Source organism: Mus pahari, chromosome 1 (genome assembly GCF_900095145.1).
Source record: "Mus pahari chromosome 1, PAHARI_EIJ_v1.1, whole genome shotgun sequence".
Taxonomy (NCBI): domain Eukaryota; kingdom Metazoa; phylum Chordata; class Mammalia; order Rodentia; family Muridae; genus Mus; species Mus pahari.
In genome coordinates, this window is record NC_034590.1 from 148,553,863 (window position 1) to 148,575,215 (window position 21,353).

A 21,353-nucleotide genomic window follows, 5' to 3' on the forward strand; every position below is an offset into this window, starting at 1 on the left:
GGATGGTTATGAGCCACCATGTGGTTGCTGGGATTTGAACTCCGGACCTTTGGAAGAGCAGTCGGGTGCTCTTACCCACTGAGCCATCTCACCAGCCCTAATTATTTGTTTTGTACAATTCCTTCAGATTTTTTTTCATTAAAGTTTTCATAGTGTTCTGTTTTGTTCTGAGAGAGGGTCTTATTATATATACCCAGCCAGCCTTGAACTTACAGAATACCCACCTATGCTTCCTGAGCCCTGCCAGGCCTCATTAAAGATGTACATATGAGTTCACTGTAGCTGTCTTCAGACACACCAGAAGAGGGCATCAGATCCCATTACAGATGCTTGTGAGCCACCATGTGGTTGCTGCGAATTGAACTCAGGATCTCTGGAAGAGCAGTCAGTGCTCTTAACTGCTGAGCCACCTCTCCAGGCCTAAAGAGGTTTTAATAGACTTTAAACACAAAGGCAAAGGGAGAGGTTCTCAAAAAGAAAGGCACACCCCATAGCATAGGCATTTGTTCCCCTCACAGGGAGCAACAGAAAGACAGAGCAGAGTCAGCTCCTTTGAGTTTTCTAAACATAAGATCATTTCATCAGCAAATAAAATAGTTTTCTTCTTCCTTTCCAAAGTGGATGCCGTATGAGTCTGCCTGTCTGTCACTCTGATAAAATACTGACCAGAGACAACTTGGAGAGAGAAAGGTTGACTTGGCTTCCATGTCCCAATCACAGTCATCATTAAGTTGGGGTAAGAACTTAAACAAGAGAAGAGTCAGGCACCATGGAGGAGAGATGCTTATTGGCTTCCTTAGCTCTGAAACCTCACAAGCCAGGCCCACATCATCTGTACCTCTCTCCACATTCCTATCTTCTGAGCTTTTATAACAGCTCATTAAGTCCTGAGAATTCAATGGCCTTTTCTAGCTCAGAGCTTCAAAAGTGCCCACCCTCTTCCCATAAAACAACATAGTCTCAGTTACAGCCCTGGCTAGAACCAATTTCTGTTCTAGTTTGCATCTGCCACTGTGATTAAACAGCAGGACCACAAGCAACAAGGGGATGGTGTCGTAGGTAGGGTTTCCATTGCTGTGAAGGGGCACCATGACCAATGCAACTCTTATAACAAAAACATTTAACTGGGGCTGGCTTACTGGTTCAGAGGTTCAGTCCATTATCATCATGGCAGGAAGCATGGTGGTATCCAGGCAGGCATGGTGCTGGAGAAGGGGCTGAGAGTTCTACATCTTGTTCCAAAGGGAACCAGGAGAAGACTGAATCTGTCAAACAGCTAGGAGGAGGGTCTCAATGCCCACCCCCACAGTGACATACTTCCTCCAACAAGACCACACCTCCTCCAAGAAGGCCACACCTACTAATAGTGCTATTTCCTAGGCCAAGCATATTCAAACCATCACAGAAGGAAAGTATTTATTTCTCTTTACATGTTATAATCCATCATCAAAGGATGTTGTGATGGCTTGTTATTCTTGGTGCAGGGAGTAGCACAATTCGAAGGTGTGGTCCTGTTGGAGTAGGTGTGTCTCTGTGGGTGTGGGTTATAAGACTCTCATCCTAGCTGCCTGGAAATCATATTCTGCTAGCAGCCTTCAGATAAATGTAGAGCTATCAGCTCTGCCTGCACCATGCCTGCCTGGATGATGTCATGCTTCAACCTTGATGATACTGGACTTAATCTCTGAACCTGTAAGCCAGCCCCAATTAAATGTTGTTTTTATAAGATTTGCCTTGGTCATGCTGTCTGTTCACAGCAGTAAAACTAAGACAGAAGTCAAGGCATGAATTCAAATAAAAACCCAGGAGTTAGAGACAAGGGAAGAACGCTGCTTACTGGCTTGCTCTCGATGGCACACTCAGCTTGCTTTCTTATATAACCCAGGCCTACCTGTTCAGGGGTATCACTTCCCACAGTGGGGTGTGGGCACTCTGTTCCCTCCCAAGTCAACTGGCAATTGAGAAAATGCTCACAGAGAAGGCCCACAGACTTTGTGTTAACTTGACAAAAACTAACCAGCACAGATGCCTTTTGTTTCTTTCTTAATTAATTGACCTGACTAGAGTCTCTAGGACATTGTTAAAAACAAGTTTCAAGAGCATATATCCTTGTTTTATCTCTGAGGGAAAATTCAATTTTTCATGTGGCATGGGGGTTAGCTATGTATTTTCCATGTATGTATTTCCTGGCAGGTAAAGAAGAACCCTTCAAGCCATTAGAGGTGGCAGACGCCTTTAATCTCTGCACTCAGGAGGCAGACATCTCTGAGTTGGAGGCCAGCCTGGTCTACAGAGTGAGTTCCAAGACAGCCAGGGATACAGAGTGAAACCCTGTCTCAAAAAAAGCAAAAACCAACCACACACACACACACACACACACACACACACACACACACACACACACAAACGCAGAAAAGAAGAAGAAACCATCAAGGCTGGAGAGACACTCAGAGTTAGGAGTATTTACCTCTCCTATGGGGGACCCAAGTTGGGTTCTCCCAGTACCCACTTGGTGACTTAGAACCACATTTAACTCCAGAATTTGACACCCTCTTCTGGCTTCCTCAGGCACTGCACACATAGTGCACAGACACACATGCAGGGGAAACTCCTATACCTGTAAAATGAGTGGAAGAAAGGATGGAAGGAAAAGGAAGAAAGAAACAGACAGATAAGCCCTCCTCCTAATTGTGGGGTCCTGTTTTCTCCCTTTCAATAGCTAACTGGGACTGAAAATAATAAATTAGTAAATTTGACTTTTGTTTCCAGAGCATACATTTAAAAAATTATTTATGTATAGCAAGATGCAAATGTGGAGATCAGCAGACAACCTGCAGGAGTCAGTTCATTCTTTCCCGATGGGGGGCCCATCTGCTCAGAGGAGTAGGGGGCACGAAGGGAAGGATTGTGGAAGGGGGGCAGTGAGCAGGATGTAAAGTGAATAAGTTATGAAAAAAAATCTGAATGCTGCCTGATTTTTCTAATTTTTCAGCAAATTATCTCCAAACTGTTTGAATCCTGGGTAGCTGCAGTCTGTGTTTTTCTAAACTCTGTCATCTCCCTTTAACGGTCTATTTTTACTTCTGCATGGCACCTCCTGTTTCAGGTTCACTGGCATCAATAGGCCTCCCAACAGAGGCTCTAGCTGCCTATGAATGGGGCACTCTGAATGTTAGTGAGAGTCTAAGATTAACAGAGGGCTGTGGAAATAAGTTCCAAGAGCAACAAGCAACTACTAGTCAATTTGGAGTCAAGAACTTCCCAGGAGGGAAAAACCCAAAACACAAGCAACTGGTTCAAGTACTAGTCTCAATGCCCAGGATCAAAACCCAGAACAAACCAAGAAAAACTCCTAGATCCTAAGGATTCTAATGGTTTCAGATGAAAGAAAGCAAATCAAAAGTCACTTTAATCCATATGCTATATAAGCTAATGAAAAAATGAACATCTTGGGCTGGAGAGAAGGCTCAGTGGTTAAGAGGACTGACTGCTCCTCCGGAGGTCCTGAGTTCAAATCCCAGGAGCCACATGGTGGCTCACAACCATCTGTAATGAGATCTGATGCCCTTTTCTGGTATGTCTGAAGACAGCTACAGTGTACTCACATATAATAAATAAATAAAATCTTTATAAGAAATAGAAAAAAAAGAAAAATGAACATCTTTTCATTTGCTCACTAACATTAGAGAAATGTCTGCTCAGCTCTTTTGTCCATTTTCAATTTTGGCTATTTGGGTTTATTTTTTATTTGTTTTTTTTTGTTTTTTTTTTTTTTTTTTTTTTTGAAACAGGGTGTTATTATGCAGCCCAGGCTGCCTCCTGAGTGCTAGAATTACAATGCTTGGCCCATGACTTCTGGCTCGCCTCAAACCTGTGTTCATCCAAGCAATCTACCTTCCTTCTATCTCCCTTATCACAGGGAGGGGTGGGGTAAGTGCACATATACCACTGCACCTGGCTATCATGCTGTAGATGCAGGAGAAGGGTGCATCATACCTGCTCATATACAGACAACGGAGATATGAATATTAAAGTAGAAAGACTAACAAAACAAATTTTTTAACTGCTTAAACTTGTAAAGAAAACTATTTGGTTCTAATGTTTAATGCACACATGCTGTGGTAAATATATGACCATTAGTGCTGTCTGAGTCCAAAGCTTTTTTGTTTGTTTGTTTTTTGTTTTTTGTTTTGGTTTTTCGAGACAGGGTTTCTCTGTGCAGCCCTGGCTGACCTGGAACTCACTCTGTAGACCAGGCTGGCCTCAAACTCAGAAATTCGCTTGCCTCTGCTCCCAAGTGCTGGGACTAAAGGCGTGCGCCACCACCACCCAGCTTCCAAAGCTTTTTGAGCTTTGCTCATGTGCGAGGAATTTTTATCTGCAGTTGCTTGTGCCATTGTAATGTAAATGTTAATGCAATGGAAATGCAAATGATGTTTTCCTATTATTATGAAAACATCCTTGACTTCACAAGTTCTCTGGAAAAGATCCGGGAAACCCTAGGTCTACAAGACAACATTTTGGGTAGCTCTATGAACACATGGCTGTTTGAAAAAAAATTATTTTCCATATACATTTTCTCATAAAGTTGACACTCAAGCCTATAATCCAACCACAAAAGGGACTGATACAAGAGGATGCTCAGAGCTCAAGGCCAGCCTAGACTACAAAGTAAAACTGGTAATAAAAAGTCAAAATAGCTGGGCAGTGGTCACACCTTTAATCCCAGCACAGGTGAGGCAGAGGCAGGCAACTCTCGAGTTGGAAGCCAGCCTGGTCTATTGAGTGAGTTCTAGGACAGTCAGGGCTACACAGAGAAGCCCTGTCTTGGGAGAAAACACACACACACACACGCCCCAAAACAAAATCAAAATAGCTAAATAAAATGGACATTACAGGGTTAAGCTACAGAAGGTAAATACTATACTGCCCTATAATTCTTTTCTTTCCGTATTGGCTAATTTGATGTCAACTTGCCACAAGCTAGAGACATCAGAAAGGAGGGACTCTCAATTGAAAAAGTGCCTCCATAAGAACCATCTGTAAGACAATATGAACTAACCAGTACCCCCTGAGCTAGTGTCTCTAGCTGTCTCTTCCATCATTGGGAAGAGAGGCCCCTTGGTCTTGCAAACTTTATATGACCCAGCACAGGGGAAGGCCAGGGCCAAGTAGTGGGAGTGGGNGGGGGGGGGGGGGGGGGGGGGGGGGGGGACCATCTGTAAGGAATCTTCTTAATTAGTGATTGATAGGGAAGGGCCCGAGTGCTGGGATTAAAGGCATGTGCTACCACGCCCACAGACCAGGCATGATAGCACATGCTTAATCACCTTCGCTCTAGGAATGCAGAGATTTGAGGCTAGCCTGAACTACAGAGTAAGACCTTATTAGAAAGAAAGAGGATAGTTAGTATGTAATGGCACATGCCTTTAATCCCAGCATTCAGATGACAGAAGTAGATGGGGTTTTGTGAATCTGAGGCCAGCCTGGTATACAGAGAGAAACCCTGCATCAAAAAAACAAACAAATAATAGTAGAGACAGCAGTCCAGGCTAGCCAGTTTAGTTTCACTAAAGGACACACATCAAAATTTCCAGGACAAACCTCTAACTATAAACTAATCAAATTTCCTACACAATGTGTCTCTTTCTCACGTCAGGCCTACCCCACCCATATGAGTTTCCATCTCTCCTAAGGGCAAAATTTCTAACACAAGCCAGTGGAACTCTTCATTATGGGTCACTTGAACTTTAGGGATCAAAGATACTTTAAAAATCTCTTTGTTTCAATGTCTTTTCTTTATCAAAACCCTTTCTTCACGGGGCACTTACACATGTTCTTTGGCCTGAGTACTCTTTCCTCTCTTTTCCAGTTAATGACTGCTCTTCTTCTGTCCTTAGGATTCTAGACAATTCCTCAGAAAAGCTTGCCCTGGCCTCCCTGTCAAACCCTTAATTATAATTCCTTGTAAGTGCTCCAAGTTACCATTTAGGATGCTCCTCCCACCCATCAGTAGACCTCACAAATTCGGAGTGGACTTGGTTTTATTTCTCACTGTATTCCCACTGCTGAGTGACTTCAAGGCCTTTTCATTATTTCATACATCCTCAGACAAACATATTTTCCCACTTAGGCATCAGAGGCCTACAACTTGAATCAGAGAGGTTAATTCCTGTCTTTAAGTCTTTTCATCCAAATCCAGACCCAAACTCTTCTCTGTCTCTTTAGTGACATATCCCACGTCAAGACATTCTCTTTAACATGGCAGCCCACATGGGTCTTCTACAAACTTGTGAGTTCCTTTGTATTTCTAGGCTAAGCTGGTGACTTTCCACACACCGCCACATTATCATTGCATAATGTTTTATGTCTGAATACCTTTTCATTTAGTAAGCACAAACATTTTCTGGTCTCCTAGAGGGTAATTACAGTTTAATTTGCTATTCTAGTGCCCATTTACATTATGAATTCTCTGGGCACATCTGCTGAAGGAATTAACAAAGAACTTCCCACAGCCTGAAATGAGGACTCCACCCACAGTTTATCCCTAACCTTGGCAATTGACAGTTTTTTGGAGGATGCCTGAAGATGTTAGATTATTTCTCTGAAAAACCTTCATTACCCTTTTTGGCAGACAGTTCAAAATAAGTGTGATAGAAGAACATTAAATCATTCATTATTCTACATTTCTGGATACATTTAATATTCTAAATTCATAACCAAGTATTTTTAAATATAGAATATTAACATATTCTATAACTCTTAAGATTAATCAACATTGTCAATTTTTATTCTTCCCATCTAAGACATGGAAAATCTTTTTATATTTTCAGTAAATTAATTTCTGCTAAAACTATAGCAATGGGCAAAAACCAATGTCTATAGTCATGCTGGTTACTCCCATGGCTGACTACCATTCACCACAAATTTTTTTTTTTGGTTTTTCGAGACAGGGTTTCTCTGTATAGCCCTGGCTGTCCTGGAACTCACTCTGTAGACCAGGCTGGCCTCGAACTCAGAAATCTGCCTGCCTCTGCCTCCCAAGTGCTAGGATTAAAGGCACCACAAATTATCTAGGTACGAAATACATTTATATTGTTTTTGATGGTGGGCCAGCATACATTTGACTGCGCTTGTTGTGGTGGTCAGAGGACAGAGTAGGGTATGATGGGTCATCCCTGCAGATCTCTGAACTTGGAAGTCTCTGGCAAAAGGATTACCTCCAGTTAAAGGACATCGTAGGCTATGTAGACCAGCCTAGACTACAGGGTGAAACCCAATCTTTAAAAAGGAGGAGGGGGCAGGCATGGTGGACCACACCTATAATCCCACTATTCAGGAAGTGAGGGAAGAGGGTTTCAGCAAGATGGACTACAACCTAGCCATCTAGTGAGTTACATGCCAGCCAGAACTACATAGCAAGATCCTGTCTGAAAAGAACTACTGGTGTGTGTGTGGGTAGGGTGGGGGTGGGGTGGATGATGACAAACCAACAGAAGCTGGAGAGATGGCTCAGCTGTTAAGAGAGCTAACTACTCATCTTGGGGACCCAGGCTTGATTCCCACTACCCATGTGATGGCTTGCAACTATCTGTGACCACGGTCTCAAGAGATTTAATGCCCCTTTCTGGACTCTGTAGACACTGCATGCATGTAATTCAAAAACATATGTAATCCTATCACCTGGCAGATGCAGGAAAAGCACGATCCAGGTCACACTTTACTTATGTTCCAGGCCGACTGTGCCATGTAAGATCCTCAGGCAAACATACAAAACAACATTTAAAAAAAATCTAAGAAGAAATGGGAATTCCCCTTAATATAAACCACAAAGCTAAATGGACATTGTGTCAGCCTTTATCCCACATGGTTAACTGCTTAAGAGAAACACACACTAGAAGCAGGCTTACATATCACAGGAAGCAAAAGATAAATATTAAATATTACACACCCTGCTTAATCTACTCATTTTCCTTCCAAAGGTAGGTGGCCTATTTCTCTTTCCATGAGAAGGAATATTAATTATAGTATCCTAAAATATTTCATGAAACCATGCTTCTAGAGGCTCTAGGTATAAAGAAAGTACTTGTTATCCAAGCACGAAAACCCAAGTTCCAGCCCCTGGCACCCACACAAAGGCCAGGTGTACCTGTGGCATCTACAATCCTAGCCCCAGGGAGGACAAGGGCAGGCAGATCTCTGGAGCTCACTGGCCAGCTAGTTTAGGTAACCAACAAGCTCTGGGTTGAGAAACCCAGTCTGGAGAATAATAGATGAATCTACCCAAAGCTGACCTTAGACTTCTGCACACATACGTGTACCCCCACAAAAAAATAATAAAAACAGCCTTGTTTTGTTGGTACAAGCCTTTAATCACAGGAGACAGAGGGAGGCAAACTTCTGAGTTCAAGCTCAGCCTAGTGTACCTAGTAAATTCCAGGGCTGCACGTTGAGAACGTGTCTCTAAATAAACAAACATAAAAATGCATATTTCAGAAATTGGAGGCCGAATAAATTTATGTATTTTATTTATTTATCCTGACCATGAACACACTAATACAAAAATACATTTACACAGGTAAGAACTGGTTGTTAAAAAAAAAATCTACTTTAAGCAATAGTTTCGAAAGCCTTTCGGTTCTGGCTGAGGTGGGCCATGCCTATATAATTCCAGATCCGGGAAGCTCTAGACAGGAGGATCTCCAAGTCCAGTTGTCCCTGTGCTACATGTTCCTTGCCAAGGAAAAACTCAAACAAAAGTAGCTTTGATGGTTACTGTTTTGAGATAGGGTCTCTCTGTGTAACCCGGGCTGAGTTTGAACTTGTGAAGACCCTTCCAGATCTGTGGGCCATGCCTACGCAGCTTTTTGTTTGTTCTTTTGAGACAGAGTCAAACTCAGTAGTAGTAGAGGTTGACCTTGAACTCCTAAACCTCCTGCCTCCTCCTCTCCTGTGCTGGGGTTACGCGATTGGACGCCTACCATATCCTTGATTGATTGATTGCTTATTTATTTATTTATTTAGTCTAGGCTACTCTGGAATTCATTATACTGACCAGGTGGCATTGAACTCCAGGTAATCCTTCTGTCTCAGTTTCCCAAGTCTGGGATTATAGGCCCGAGAAACCATTCCAGGCGCAAATATTCCACGTTTTCATTTAAAGAAACGGCAAACGTTTTGTAGCAAAACAACAACAACAACAACAACAACAACAATGTAGGCATAACCAACGGAAAACTCCCAAAACATCCCACCAATCCCAGTGCTAAACAACGCCACAGGTCGTCCAAATTACGCATCTGTTTAAGTCAACAACAGCTCTTTCCTCCCTCCAGAGTTATCCCTTCCGGCGTCAGAGAAGACAGACGCATGATTTGTGACTTCTCCCCCCCCCCCTTTTTTTTTTTTTATTTGATCCCTCGCGCCGGATCCACCTGCTTAGAAGTGTCAAGGAGCCTAGGAATGGTTAACGGTGACCAGCTGCGGAGAGAAACGAACACTCCTGACAACCCACAGCTGAGCAAGCAAGGGCTGTTGATTCAGCAGTGCGTCCCCTCTGGAGGCTGCCCGCAAGCCCTCGAAGGCTGGGCGACAGCACCTCCGAGAAGGTTCCTGGACAGGCAAAGTGGTGCTCGCGTCCCACCCCCATCCTCTCCCACGTCCCCCCCATACACACAGAGGCGCCGGTGCGAACAGTCGGGTTACCCACACGCCCCTCCAGCGCAGCCCCGCACTAAGCCACCCCGTCCCTCCCCGAAGATGGGCTCTGACGCGGCCGAGGCTGAGCCGAGCGCCCGGCCTCGCGCCGCCGCGGCCCCGGCGTGCTTAACCCGGCCCAGAAACTGGCTCTCCCCGCCGCCACCCCTCACCTGGCTCTGTCCCACCTGAGCGCGAGAGCTGGGGGGACAAGACGCGGAGAAGGGGCGCTGACCTTGTTGCTACTGACAGTGGAGCGCCACATGCTGCCGCTTCCCGGACAGCGGCCCGAAGGACATTTTCCCCCCCTGGAGGAAGGAAACGGGAGGGCGCCGGCCCGGCGGCGGCGGGCACGGCGGCGGGGGTCCCGGCGGGCTGTGCAGCCTCTAGCGGGGACGGTCCGAGGACTACATCTCCCAGGCTGCTCCGAGCCGCCCCTGCGTCGTGACCCCGGCGCGCACGGAGGCGGCGACTCTTACCTCACAGAGGTAGCTCCTCCGCCGGCAGCAGCTCGGCGACCCTGCGGTCCATGGACCGGAACCCTGGGCTGACCGGCAGGAACCCGGGCCGCGACCGCCGCCTCCCGGCCTCAGGCTCCTCCTCCTCGCTCCCAGCCGCCCTCTGCGGCCGCCCGCCGGCCGCGCAGCGCCACCGCGGGCCTCTGGGAGCCACGCCGGGAGGCTGGGTGGCGGGTCCGCGGCCGCCGCGGGACTGAGGCCTACTCCGCCGCCTCTCAGTGCTATTGTCCCGGGGCCTGGCCGTGAGCGGGACTGCGGGCGAGGGCCGAGCTCGCCGGCTCCGCGGAAGATGCCGGACCAAGCCCTTCAACAGATGCTGGACAGGTAGGAGCACCGTGGGGCCGGGAACTGCCGGCCTTCGTCCTGGGCCTGCCCGTGCTGGCCTCGAGGCCCCGAGAGCGGGGATCCTGGCGTCCGCCGAGAGTTCCACCGCCCGGAGACCAGGAGAAGGACTCGGAGTTGGGAGGTGGCACTGGAGGGAAGAGCGGGCGAGCGGCCTGGGTCGTAGACTTAGAAACTTAAAGGAGGGAGGTCTGCTTTGGCCGCAAGCCTGTTTGTTTGTTTGTTTGTTTTTTGAGGTGAAGAGGCGCAATTGTTTAACCCATAGTATTAGTTTCTATTTCTCCCCTCCTCCCCCGACAATGTTGTAAAGGGCTTGGCAGCGACACCACTGGGAAGAGCCCGATTATCATTCTGGAGAATGGCCCCTTGCACTTCCACAATGCAAGGATGGGCATTACTTTTTTTAATGCCTGGGTTTCGTTTCTCCTTCCTACTCCCCCACCACCCTCCCCCAATCCCATCCCTACCCCCAAACCGTAAGGTCAGAATATCCACAAGGGAGCCTTAACGGTCGGTCACACTAGAGTAGAGGTTATGGAAAACAGCCACAGGCATGCAACACTGTACACGTAGCACACTTGACGATCGTTGAGGTTCCCAGACATGTTTGGCCTTGTACTGGGACCAGTTGCCCATTCCTGGGGTCTCCAAACACTAAAACTCTTTGAAACAGTCTACTGTACTGCCCTCTACCGTTTCAATTCCAGCCAGTGAGTTTAGGGAAACTAAATTAAATCCACCTTTTCACCAAGGCCGCTGCTTGCTGTTCTGACCAATTAATTGTTCGATCTAATTCATAATGTTTGAGGTTGCTTGCAACTCTAAATAGACTAACTGGCCACCCACTTCAGCAGGTGATGCTCTCTCTGCAGTTAAGATCCAGCTTTGTAACTTATTAAATGAAGGCCCTCTCTTGATTGAGGTTATAGCCATTAACTACTGGGGCTGGGAGGGGGGCATCAAAGATCCATCAGGGAAGGAGGCAAGAAATTACTCCCTCATATTTTATTCTAAATCCTAAGACAGGATTTAGCCTAAATCCCTGGTACTTAGCATCTATTCTGCTACAACTAATGAACTTGTCAGTTCCTCAAGTTGTCTAGAAGTCTGGTCACTTCTCAGGTTTTCCTCTCATTTTAATTTATCATACTTGACTAGATGTGTCATACTAAATGTGCCCAGAGAGATTACTGCTTGCCACATCGATTCCAGTTACATGAGACGCACTCCTGGTATTGCGTAGTTAATCATTTCTTTTCTTTTCTTTTTTTTTTTTTTTTTTTTTTTTTTTTTCTTTTTCTTTTTCTTTTCTTTTCTTTTTTTTTTTTTTTTTTTTTTTAAGATTTATTTATTTATTTATTATATGTAAGTACACTGTAGCTGTCTTCAGACACTCCAGAAGAGGGAGTCAGATCTTATTGCAGATGGTTATGAGCCACCATATGGTTGCTGGGAGTTGAACTCTGGACCTTCGGAAGAGCAGTCGGGTGCTCTTACCCACTGAGTCATCTCATCAGCCCCTAGTTAATCATTTCTCTGATGACATCCCACTTTCACTTTTCTGTGATGACACTTAGAAAAATTCTTCTGTCTAGATGTTGTCTTGGCTTTTAGTATATTCTTCAGAGGTTTTCATGAAAGCCAGTTCATGAAACATTACAGAAACTTGGGGATTCTGGCTGTCCTTTTTAGAATGTACATAACTTACAATGGTCGTTTTCTCTTCCATCACCCTAGCTCACCCCCATCCTCTACATACCATTTTCTTCCCAAGTCCTTTCCCATTCCATGTCCCATCGCCCCCTCGTTTCTCTGTGTGTGTGTGTGTGTGTGTGTGTTCCACTAAATTATGATTGCATAAGCATGGGTCCAGGTTATTTACAGGAGCATGGGCAAGTTATTAGCACTACACTAAATTTACTCCCTCCTCTAGCAGCAGTATCCAAAGTTCAGGGTAGGCCTGGGGCTTTGAGTCCCTCCTCTATCCCTGATGCAATGGTGTGTAGATCTTACACAGATAACCATGGTACGGTAGGTGCGTAAGCACAAGGTCAGAAGACCAAATGCACAGCGCTCCTCATCTCACAACTCGTACATTCTTTCTGCCCCCTTCCGACTGTTCCTGCCTCTGCCATACTCAGTTTATGCGGTGCTGGGAATTGAACCCAGGGCTTCATGCATGCTAGGTAAACACTGTACAACTGAACCACATTCTCATCCCTTACTTAACACTGATAATTATCCTGGTATATGTAGCCTTACTTGTCTACTTACATGTTCTCTCCTCAAAATAAAAAACTTAAGAGAACATAGAAAGTTTTAGATATTATGCCATTTTGTTGCCAAAATATATATCCAGTTTGACAAATAGACAAACTTAGAAAATTACCTCTTATATATTTATGCTAATAGCATTTCAGCTACCCTATTTGCTAATACACTTAGCAACTGTAATTTTATGCAGAAATACTAGTCATTCTGTGACTACCCACACTAATGTAAATTACTTTAATTGAATTGTACCTGTAAAGTGGTTAAAGAGGTAAGTTTTGATTTGAATATTTTACCATGGTAACTTTTTTAAAATAAAGCAGAGTTGATGATTTTATTAGATACTTTGATACTGGCTTCAGCATGAGGATTAAGAACAAAGGTGGTGCTCGGGGGGGAAAAAAGCATATTTGAGAGTATATATGTGGGCTTCTCAGAGTCCCTGAGAGTAAGTCATACCCAAGTATCGGCAAGTGGCTCTACAAGGGAGAATTGCCCATAGTCTTTTTTTGTTATTTTGTTCTTCAGTTTACTTTGCATGTGTGGAGCTCAGAGGTTGGCTCCCCTCTTTCAAATGTGTGTCCCAGATACCACGGACAGATGGTCAGGCTTTGCAGCAGCAGCTTTTACCCACTGAAGCATTTTGCCACTTTTCCCCCTGTTTTAATTGAAAGTTTTTACTTGAAGTGCATGTTGAAGTCCAAGGTTTTCTACAAGGGCTGGGAACACATCCATTTGTAGTACCTGACTAAACAGTCAGGCTTTCCCACTGTGCATATTAAACCAGTTGTTCTAATAGAAACTAATTATCTAAATGAAAAGCACAGTGAGTAACAAGCTTTCATTAGAAGTTGTTAATATAAAATACAGTTCAAAAAAGAAAAGAAGTTGTTAAACTTCAGTGGAGGAAAGGGGGGTCTCTGTGAGTTAAATCAATATCAAAATTTGTGTAGAGGGCTGGGGATGTGACTCAATTGGTAGAGTGTTTGCCAAATATACACAAAGTCCAAATTCATCCCCAGTGTAAAGAGTGGTGGAGACGAGTGGTTCAGAAGTTTAGTTATCCTCAGTTGCAGAGTATTTGTGCTAACCTAGACCACATAAGACCTTGTGGGAGGGGGGAGTAACAAAAAGAAAAAAGGGAGTTGCCAATTCAATATAATTATGCAAGAAAAATGAAACTTCATAAAGTACCTTTAAAAGTGTTTAGTGCCTGGCTTAGTCGAGATTAAAGTTTGGTGGTACATACCTTTACTCCCGTTGCCCAGGAGGCAGAGGTAGGCCTCATCCACATGAGGAGGCGCCTTCCCAGACAAAGGGTGCTTAGTGGTGGTAGTTGCAGAGACTGTGTCTTACTGCTCTGGGCTGCCTCTGTTTTCTTGGGTTTGTCTCAACTTTCCAAGTTGCTGAACTGCACAAATGTGTCACTGTGTCCAACCAGAAAAATGTGCTTAAATTCGCCACTCCATAGAGTTATTTAGTTAGAATAGCCATTCTGACACTGTGGAGCATATGTTGGGTTTTACACTTTGTATACACTTATCTATCACCAGAAACTTACAAGGGGAATCCATAGCAGGAGTAGAAAACAGCGTGGACTGTCTGCATTCAGTCCTTCCTCACCCCTGATATTTACCCTTCCTGGTTCTCCTTTGTGTCTTTACCCAGACTTCTTCACATACATACAAATACACGTGGCTTGGGGTAAAGAAACCAGGAAAGTAGGGCGGGCCTTGTTTGCCTGGGTGCTACAGCTTCAGTGTATGGGACTTCTTTATTTTATATAGTAATGTTCCCTTCTCTGAAGTTTCACTTCTTTTAATTAAAGTCAATGCCATATATTGTAGACTAGGACCTAACTGTGAGGGAGGGTCCTTTAAAAATTCATTGAAATGTAGACTTTGGGCCTACTAAGTTTTGTTGCATGCATGTCTTAGTTTTTAGTTCTTTATACTATAGTTGTAAAAATAGATTTTTAAATTTTCTTTATTAGTATTTGAGGGAGGTTCATGGTTTGATTTTTGGTCTGTTTTTGTTTGGGTTTTTTTTTGTTTTGTTTTGCTTTGTCTTTTGTGGGGTTTTTTTTGTTTTTGTTCTTTTGTTGTTTTGTTTGAGTTTTTCTGGTTTGGTTTTGTTTGGTTTTGGTTTTTCAAGAATGTTTCTTTGTGTAGCTTTGGTTGCACTGGAACTTGCTCTGTAGACCAGGCTGGCCTCCAACTCAGAGATCTGCTTGCCTGTGCCATCACTGCCCACCTACCAAAAGAGAATTATTTTAATATTAACATAAAAACAAATCTGCCTGTGATGGTGGAAAAACTAGATTTGGAAATTCAAACAACCATCTATTCCTGTAGAGTTTTATCTATTTTTCTGAACTGTACCTTTTTTTTTTTTTGGTATCCTTTCTAGTAATTTTTTCTGTCTAGTGAACTAGAGTACAGAAATAGTTTCCAAGTATCTTTTTTAAGACTTCTTGATGACTGGCGAGAAGGCTCAGCGGGTAAGAACACTGACTGCTCTTCCTAAGGTCCTGAGTTCAATTCTGAGCAACCATGTGGTGGCTCACAACCATCTGTAATGAGATCTGACGCCCTCTACTGGTGTGTCTGAGGTCAGCTAAAGTGTACTTATATATAATACTAAATAAATCTTTGTGCCAAAGCAAGCAGAGGTCCTAAAAATTCAATTCCCAACAACCACAAAAAGGCTCACAACCATCTGTACAGCTATAGTGTACTCAAATACATTAAGTAAATAAATAATAATTTAAAAAAAAAAAAAAAGAACCTCTTGAACTTGGAAAGGTCCAAATTTATCATATTGTCATCCTGAAGTCATATATCCCTGTGTCCTTTCTTCATCCTTCTTCCCAGTGGTGATATTGAACCAAGGGCCCTGTGAATTTGCTGTACCAATAATTTAGAACCCTCTACTCTAGGTCTGTGAAATGGTAGTGCTGTGTAGTTCAGGCTTGCCTCCCAGGTGCTGGCTTCATAGATGGGAGTAAGCCACTACACTCAACTCTTGTACTTTTTTTTTTTTTTTTTTTTTTTTTTGGATTTTTTTTTTTTATGTATACTAGTGCACTGTTGCTGTCTTTAGACAGACCAGAAAAGGGCAAATCAGATCCCATTACAGGTGGATGTGAGCCACCATATGGTTGCTGGGAATTGAACTCAGGACCTCTGGAAGAGCAGTCAGTGCTCTTAACTATTGAGCCATCTCTCCAACCCAGTTCTCATATGTCTTAAAGCTGTTACTAGAGAGTGGAGCATGATAGTTTATGCCTGTAATCCTAGCTAGATATTTGAGGTAGGGAGATTAAGAACTCAAGGCCAGCATAGGCCATGTGAGGCACTGTTTCAAAAGAAAACCACAAGAGACAGACAAGAAATTGTTGTGATGTCCTTTTTCTTCCAATAGCTATCCTTTACCGTTAAGAAAAGTGAGTCGGCTTTTAAAAAATTGTTTGCTTTCCTCAGTTGAAAATTGAATGGTAGCCAGGCGTGGTGGCGCACACCTTTGATCCCAGCACTTGGGAGGCAGACGCGGGTGGATTTCTGAGTTCGAGGCCAGCCTGGTCTACAGAGTGAGTTCCAGGACAGCCAGGATTACACAGAAAAACCCTGTCTCGAAAAAACCAAAAAAAAAAAAGAAAAGAAAAGAAAATTGAATGGTCTGCCTAGAATGTTTGTAATCCTGGCTTGAAGGGTAGGGGAACTATATATGAAAACACTAACTCTTTGTTTTTCTAAGTTCAAGAGGTCTTAATAAACAAAAGATACTTGAAACTGTTCCTGTATGCTAGTTCACTAGTCAGGGGAAATTACTAGAAAGATGAGGTCAAAAAAAAAAGATAGATTAAAAACAAACTTCAGAAAACAGATTCTGTAGTGGAAAATAAAAAACAAAACAGAAGAAAAGCTCTACTGGGAATGGACTGATTGTGTGCCTTTGTAATTTTTACAGGATTCTCCAACACTGCATGATAGTTCCATCCCATCAGCTAAGAGCTGCGTGCAGGAAGGAGACTGGAACCCTAAAGATAAAACATGTTTTTCTTAATTTACAGAAGTTGCTGGGTGTGTTTTGCCACCGATGAAGATGATAGAACAGCTGAATGGGTGAGACCATGCAGGTGCAGAGGATCTACTAAGTGGGTTCACCAGGCTTGTCTCCAGCGCTGGGTAGATGAAAAGCAGAGAGGAAACAGCACAGCCAGAGTGGCCTGTCCTCAGTGCAACGCCGAGTACTTGATAGTGTTCCCAAAGCTGGGTAAGGACTGATGGAAGAGCAACACAGACATGTTTACTGTTATCTCTGTGTGTGTGTGTCCCCATAATTAAAAGCTTTTTTTCTTTTTTGGGAGGGGGTGGGGAGAGGAAGACTTGACACAAGGTCTCACTTGTATCCCTGGAATTCATGACAGTCCTCCTGCCTCATCCTCCTCAGTTGCTGCCATTATGAGCAAAAACACCCAGCTCTTTGGTTGGTTGGTTGGTTGATTAGTTGATAGGTTTTTGTTTTTGTTTTTTAATAAAAAATTTTTTAAGATTCATTTGTTTGTTATATGTAAGTACAACATAGCTGTCTTCAGACACACCAGAAGAGGAAGTCAGATCTCATTAAAGATGGTTGTGAGCCACCATGTGGTTGCTGGGATTTGAACTCAGGACTTTCTGATGAGCAGTCAGTGCTCTTAACCGCTGAGCCATCTCTCCAGCCCAGTTGATAGGTTTTTATATGTATGGGTGTTTTGCCTACATGACTGTATGGGCTGTGTGCATGCCTAGTGCCCAAGGAGGCCAGAAGAGGGCATTGGATCCCCTGAAGCTGGAGTGTGAGTGTTAGGAACTCATTCAGTTCCTCTACAAGTCCCCAGACTTGCCTGTTTGTCAGTATATTGACTATTTTTATTTGAGAAGAAAAGAACTTTTATGACACACTATGGATATAACTGAACAGGAGAGCTAAGTTAGGGCTGAGGATACTTTTTCATCAGTAAAGTGTTTGCCTGGCAAGCTTGGGAACCTGAGTTTGGTTTTCATAACACATGTAACCTTAGTGCTGGGGAGCAGAAACGGGATAATCCCTGGGCTCACTGCCCAGCTAGTCTGTGTTAGCTGATCAGGCCAATGAGAGACCCTGCCTCAAATGAGATAGATGGTCTTTCTGAGGTTTACACCTGAGAGTGCATATACATTAAAGGGGGTAAGGGGTGGACATAGGGAGCACCTTTCTTTGGAGACAGTTTAAGAGAAAAAGCAGCAGTGAGTATTCCAATATTCCTTAATTCTTGTATTAAGAAACAAAAATAGAAAATTAAAATTTTGCTTTGGGTTTTGGCTATGCTAGGCACTGAACTCTGAGTCTTTCCCATTTTAGGCAAGTGTTCTTGCTCTACCACTGAGCCAATACAGTTAAATTCATTTTGACAATTCAGCTTATATTGTAATCTTTCAGGAAAACTGCCCCCTTTTCTGGGCTTTACTGGACATGAAAATAACCAGAAGTCTTTAAGAATGGGACTAACCTGGAAAAAAGTATCACTCTGTTCATTTACAGCCATATGTTTCTGAGCTAGTGTCATTTTTGTGTCATTTTTGTCTTTGCTGTTCTTAAAAATCTTTTTAATATTAACCTTACCAATAACAAAGAGGTATGGAGGAGCCGGGCAGTGGTGGCACACGCCTTTAATCCCAGCACTTGGGAGGCAGAGGCAGGCAGATTTCTGGGTTCGAGGCCAGCCTGGTCTACAGAGTGAGTTCCAGGACAGCCAAGGCTAAACAGAGAAACCCTGTCTCGAAAAAAAGCAAAACAAACAAACTAAAAAAAGAGGTATGGAGGAAACCCAACTTCATAGAAGAAAAATAGAAATTATTAGATTCATTATTCTTGGTGAGTGCTATAGAAATGTAGATAATGAAATGCTTTTCTAATACAAGATGAGGTAGATATAGAAAATGTCTGCTTGTTCTCATTGGTAAGAGGAAATAACTTTGCATAAGAGGCAAGTAGTAAAGAAAATAGTGTTCCTAGACTTTTGGGATTTGTAAACCACATGAGGGATGTTCATATACATCACTATTTTAATAAACATAAAAAATGAGCTGGCTGGCACATCTCTGTAATCCCAGCATTTGGGAGAGGAAAGAAGATATAGAGTTCAAGGCCACCTTAGACTATGAGGATGTTCAAGAGTGGTCTGAGCTATGCGGTAGGACTGTCACAAAGGAAAAAATGACCTAAGGAGTTTTCTTTTTTCTTGACCTTTTTTTTTTTTTTTAAAGATTTATCTTTTTTTTTAATGTATATGAATACACTATCACTGTCTTCAGACATACCAGAAGAGGGCATGGGTCCCCATTACAGATGGTTGTGAGCCATCATGTGGTTGCTCAGAATTGAACTGAGGTCCTCAGTTCAATCTGTGCTCTTAACCACTGAGCCATCTCTCCAGTCCTAGGTATTTTCATTTTAAGTGCAAAACAATATTTTAAAACATTGTAAATTATCAGGAGGCAAGCAGATAGATATCTTTGAATTTAAGGCCAGCTTTGTCTACTAGTGAGTTCCAGGACAGCCATAGCTATGCAATGAGGCATCCTTAAAAAAGAAGGAAAAAGAACTTAAAATAGGTGGGTGGACAGATGGCTCAGAGCTCAGGTGTGCTGGCTGCCCTTGGCTGAAGAGAACCCAAGTTTGAGTCTCAGAACCTGTGTTGGACAACTCACAGCTCTAACTTGAGCTCCTGAGGATTTGATACCCGCTTCTGACTTTCTCAGGTGCTCACATAAATAAATAATCTTTAAAAATCATTCAGCCTTAGCCTTTGGATGGAAGTACAAGATTTGAAGGTTTGTGGCACCACACCCAGCAGAATCTAAATCACCGCTTTAACAAAGTTATGTTTGTAATGTCTTGAGGCAAAACTCATTACTCCTTTTTGAGTAGCCTAATATGTTTACCTAAAAATTTTGGTTTGATTTTGTCACTTAAATTTGAAATGCAAAAACTTACAAATTTACCTAGATTATTAGGATAGTTTCTGTCTTTGTATGAATCTTCGTTATTGAAGAGAACTCACAATAAGCTTCTTTTTAATTTTTTAAAAAAAAAAAAAAAGCTTTTCTAGTACCCTTTAAATTATTAGATTTCTAAAAATTGGTGTTGATTCAAAGCTTCAGTTGCCATCCATTATGTAATGGATGTACTGTTGAAAGTGCTGGGCCCACCAAGCCATTAAAAATTGAATGACATGGGGTCAGGAGCAGGGGTGTTGTTTAGTAGCAGAACACATGCTTGGCATGCCTGGGATCCTGGGTTTAATCATCAGTCAGTGCTGAACGCTAATATGTCATGTCTAAAGTCCTGAACCTTTGTGCCCTTACCTTACTGGTATTGAGCATTTATTCATGCTTTCTCTTTCCTATTAGGACAGGAATTTTTTTTTTGTTTTTTTATTTTGGTTTGGTTTGGTTTGGTTTTGGTTTTTTAAGACAGGGTTTCTCTGTATAGCCTTGGCTGTCCTGGAACTCACTTTGTAGACCAGGCTGGCCTCGAACTCAGAAATCCACCTGCCTCTGCCTCCCAAGTGCTAGGATTAAAGGCGTGCACCACCACGCCCAGCTAGGACAGGAGTTTTTAAGGGCTAGGATTTTGTCTCCTCCAACACTCCAAAGCTCTTTGTGTTGTAGCCTGGTGCTATTTTTCCTAAAATTATGATTCCCTACCCCATCCACTGGTTATGAGGCAACTAACTGCACCAAGTTCCTGATTAGCACACAGGATTAGGGATTTACCATTTAGAGGATTTTGGAAATTTTTTTTTTTTTTAACAAAATACTTGCCTTAGATAATCTTTTGTTCATAGAAATATCTCCTCTGGCTACCATTTTATCATAATGGTATGTTTGATACTAAGTATTTATTTCTTCCTTCCAAATATTAAAACTAATCTTAGACTGGTCTCTCAGGAGTAATGAAAGATTTGGGTGAAATAAAATTAAGATGAAAGACAAGACAAGAATTATGTCAGGAAATATCTAGATCTAAGTAGATCAGCCCATTCCTTAATTTTACTAGGCATGTGTTTTACATATAACCCAAGCGATAATCACAAAATTTCCAAAAAAAAGTATAAGGATTTGGGGATTTTGTAAAATAAAAAAATTCACACCAGATAATTAATCAGGAAAGTTTAGCATATTTTCTATAGTTTTTCAGAAAAAACAATTCAGACATCTAGACTGTTGTCCATGGTCTAATAAATAAAAGTAATTGTGACCTGCCTCTTAGGAATTCTTTTCACCCAAGTACATATGACTTTTATATAAATTATATCGCTGAACTACCAATAGTTTCATACTATATACATACCTTAAGAGAGAATTCAGTTCAACAAATACTTGGGAATTATAAGAATTTGGAATGTGGGCTGGTGAGATGGCTCAGTGGGTAAGAGCACCCGACTGCTCTTCCGAAGGTCCGGAGTTCAAATCCCAGCAACCACATGGTGGCTCACAA

The 21,353-nt window shown here is 42.8% G+C and overlaps 2 protein-coding genes across 8 annotated transcripts in view; one reads left to right on the plus strand and one right to left on the minus strand.

Moving 5' to 3' along the window:
- The window catches only part of Cpeb3 (cytoplasmic polyadenylation element binding protein 3), a 173,298-nt gene extending 163,076 nt beyond the window's left edge, over nucleotides 1-10,222 (minus strand). Inside the window, exon 1 of one of the 6 annotated variants that reach the window (XM_029536987.1) lies at nucleotides 10,176-10,222. The gene's annotated coding sequence lies outside the window, so the exon portion shown is untranslated. Of the gene's footprint in view, nucleotides 1-9,869; nucleotides 10,143-10,175 lie in introns of those variants that run through there. The other 5 variants (XM_029536993.1, XM_021193125.2, XM_021193161.2 and 2 more) reach the window with 5 other exon arrangements.
- The window catches only part of March5 (membrane associated ring-CH-type finger 5), a 22,500-nt gene continuing 11,314 nt past the window's right edge, over nucleotides 10,168-21,353 (plus strand). The window contains exons 1-2 of one of the 2 annotated variants that reach the window (XM_021196965.2): nucleotides 10,168-10,538; nucleotides 16,900-17,102. In XM_021196965.2, the coding sequence (XP_021052624.1) occupies nucleotides 10,504-10,538; nucleotides 16,900-17,102 (238 nt within the window). In that variant the 5' untranslated portion in view covers nucleotides 10,168-10,503. The remainder of the gene's footprint in view (nucleotides 10,539-16,899; nucleotides 17,103-21,353) is intronic. The other variant, XM_029537000.1, reaches the window with a different exon arrangement.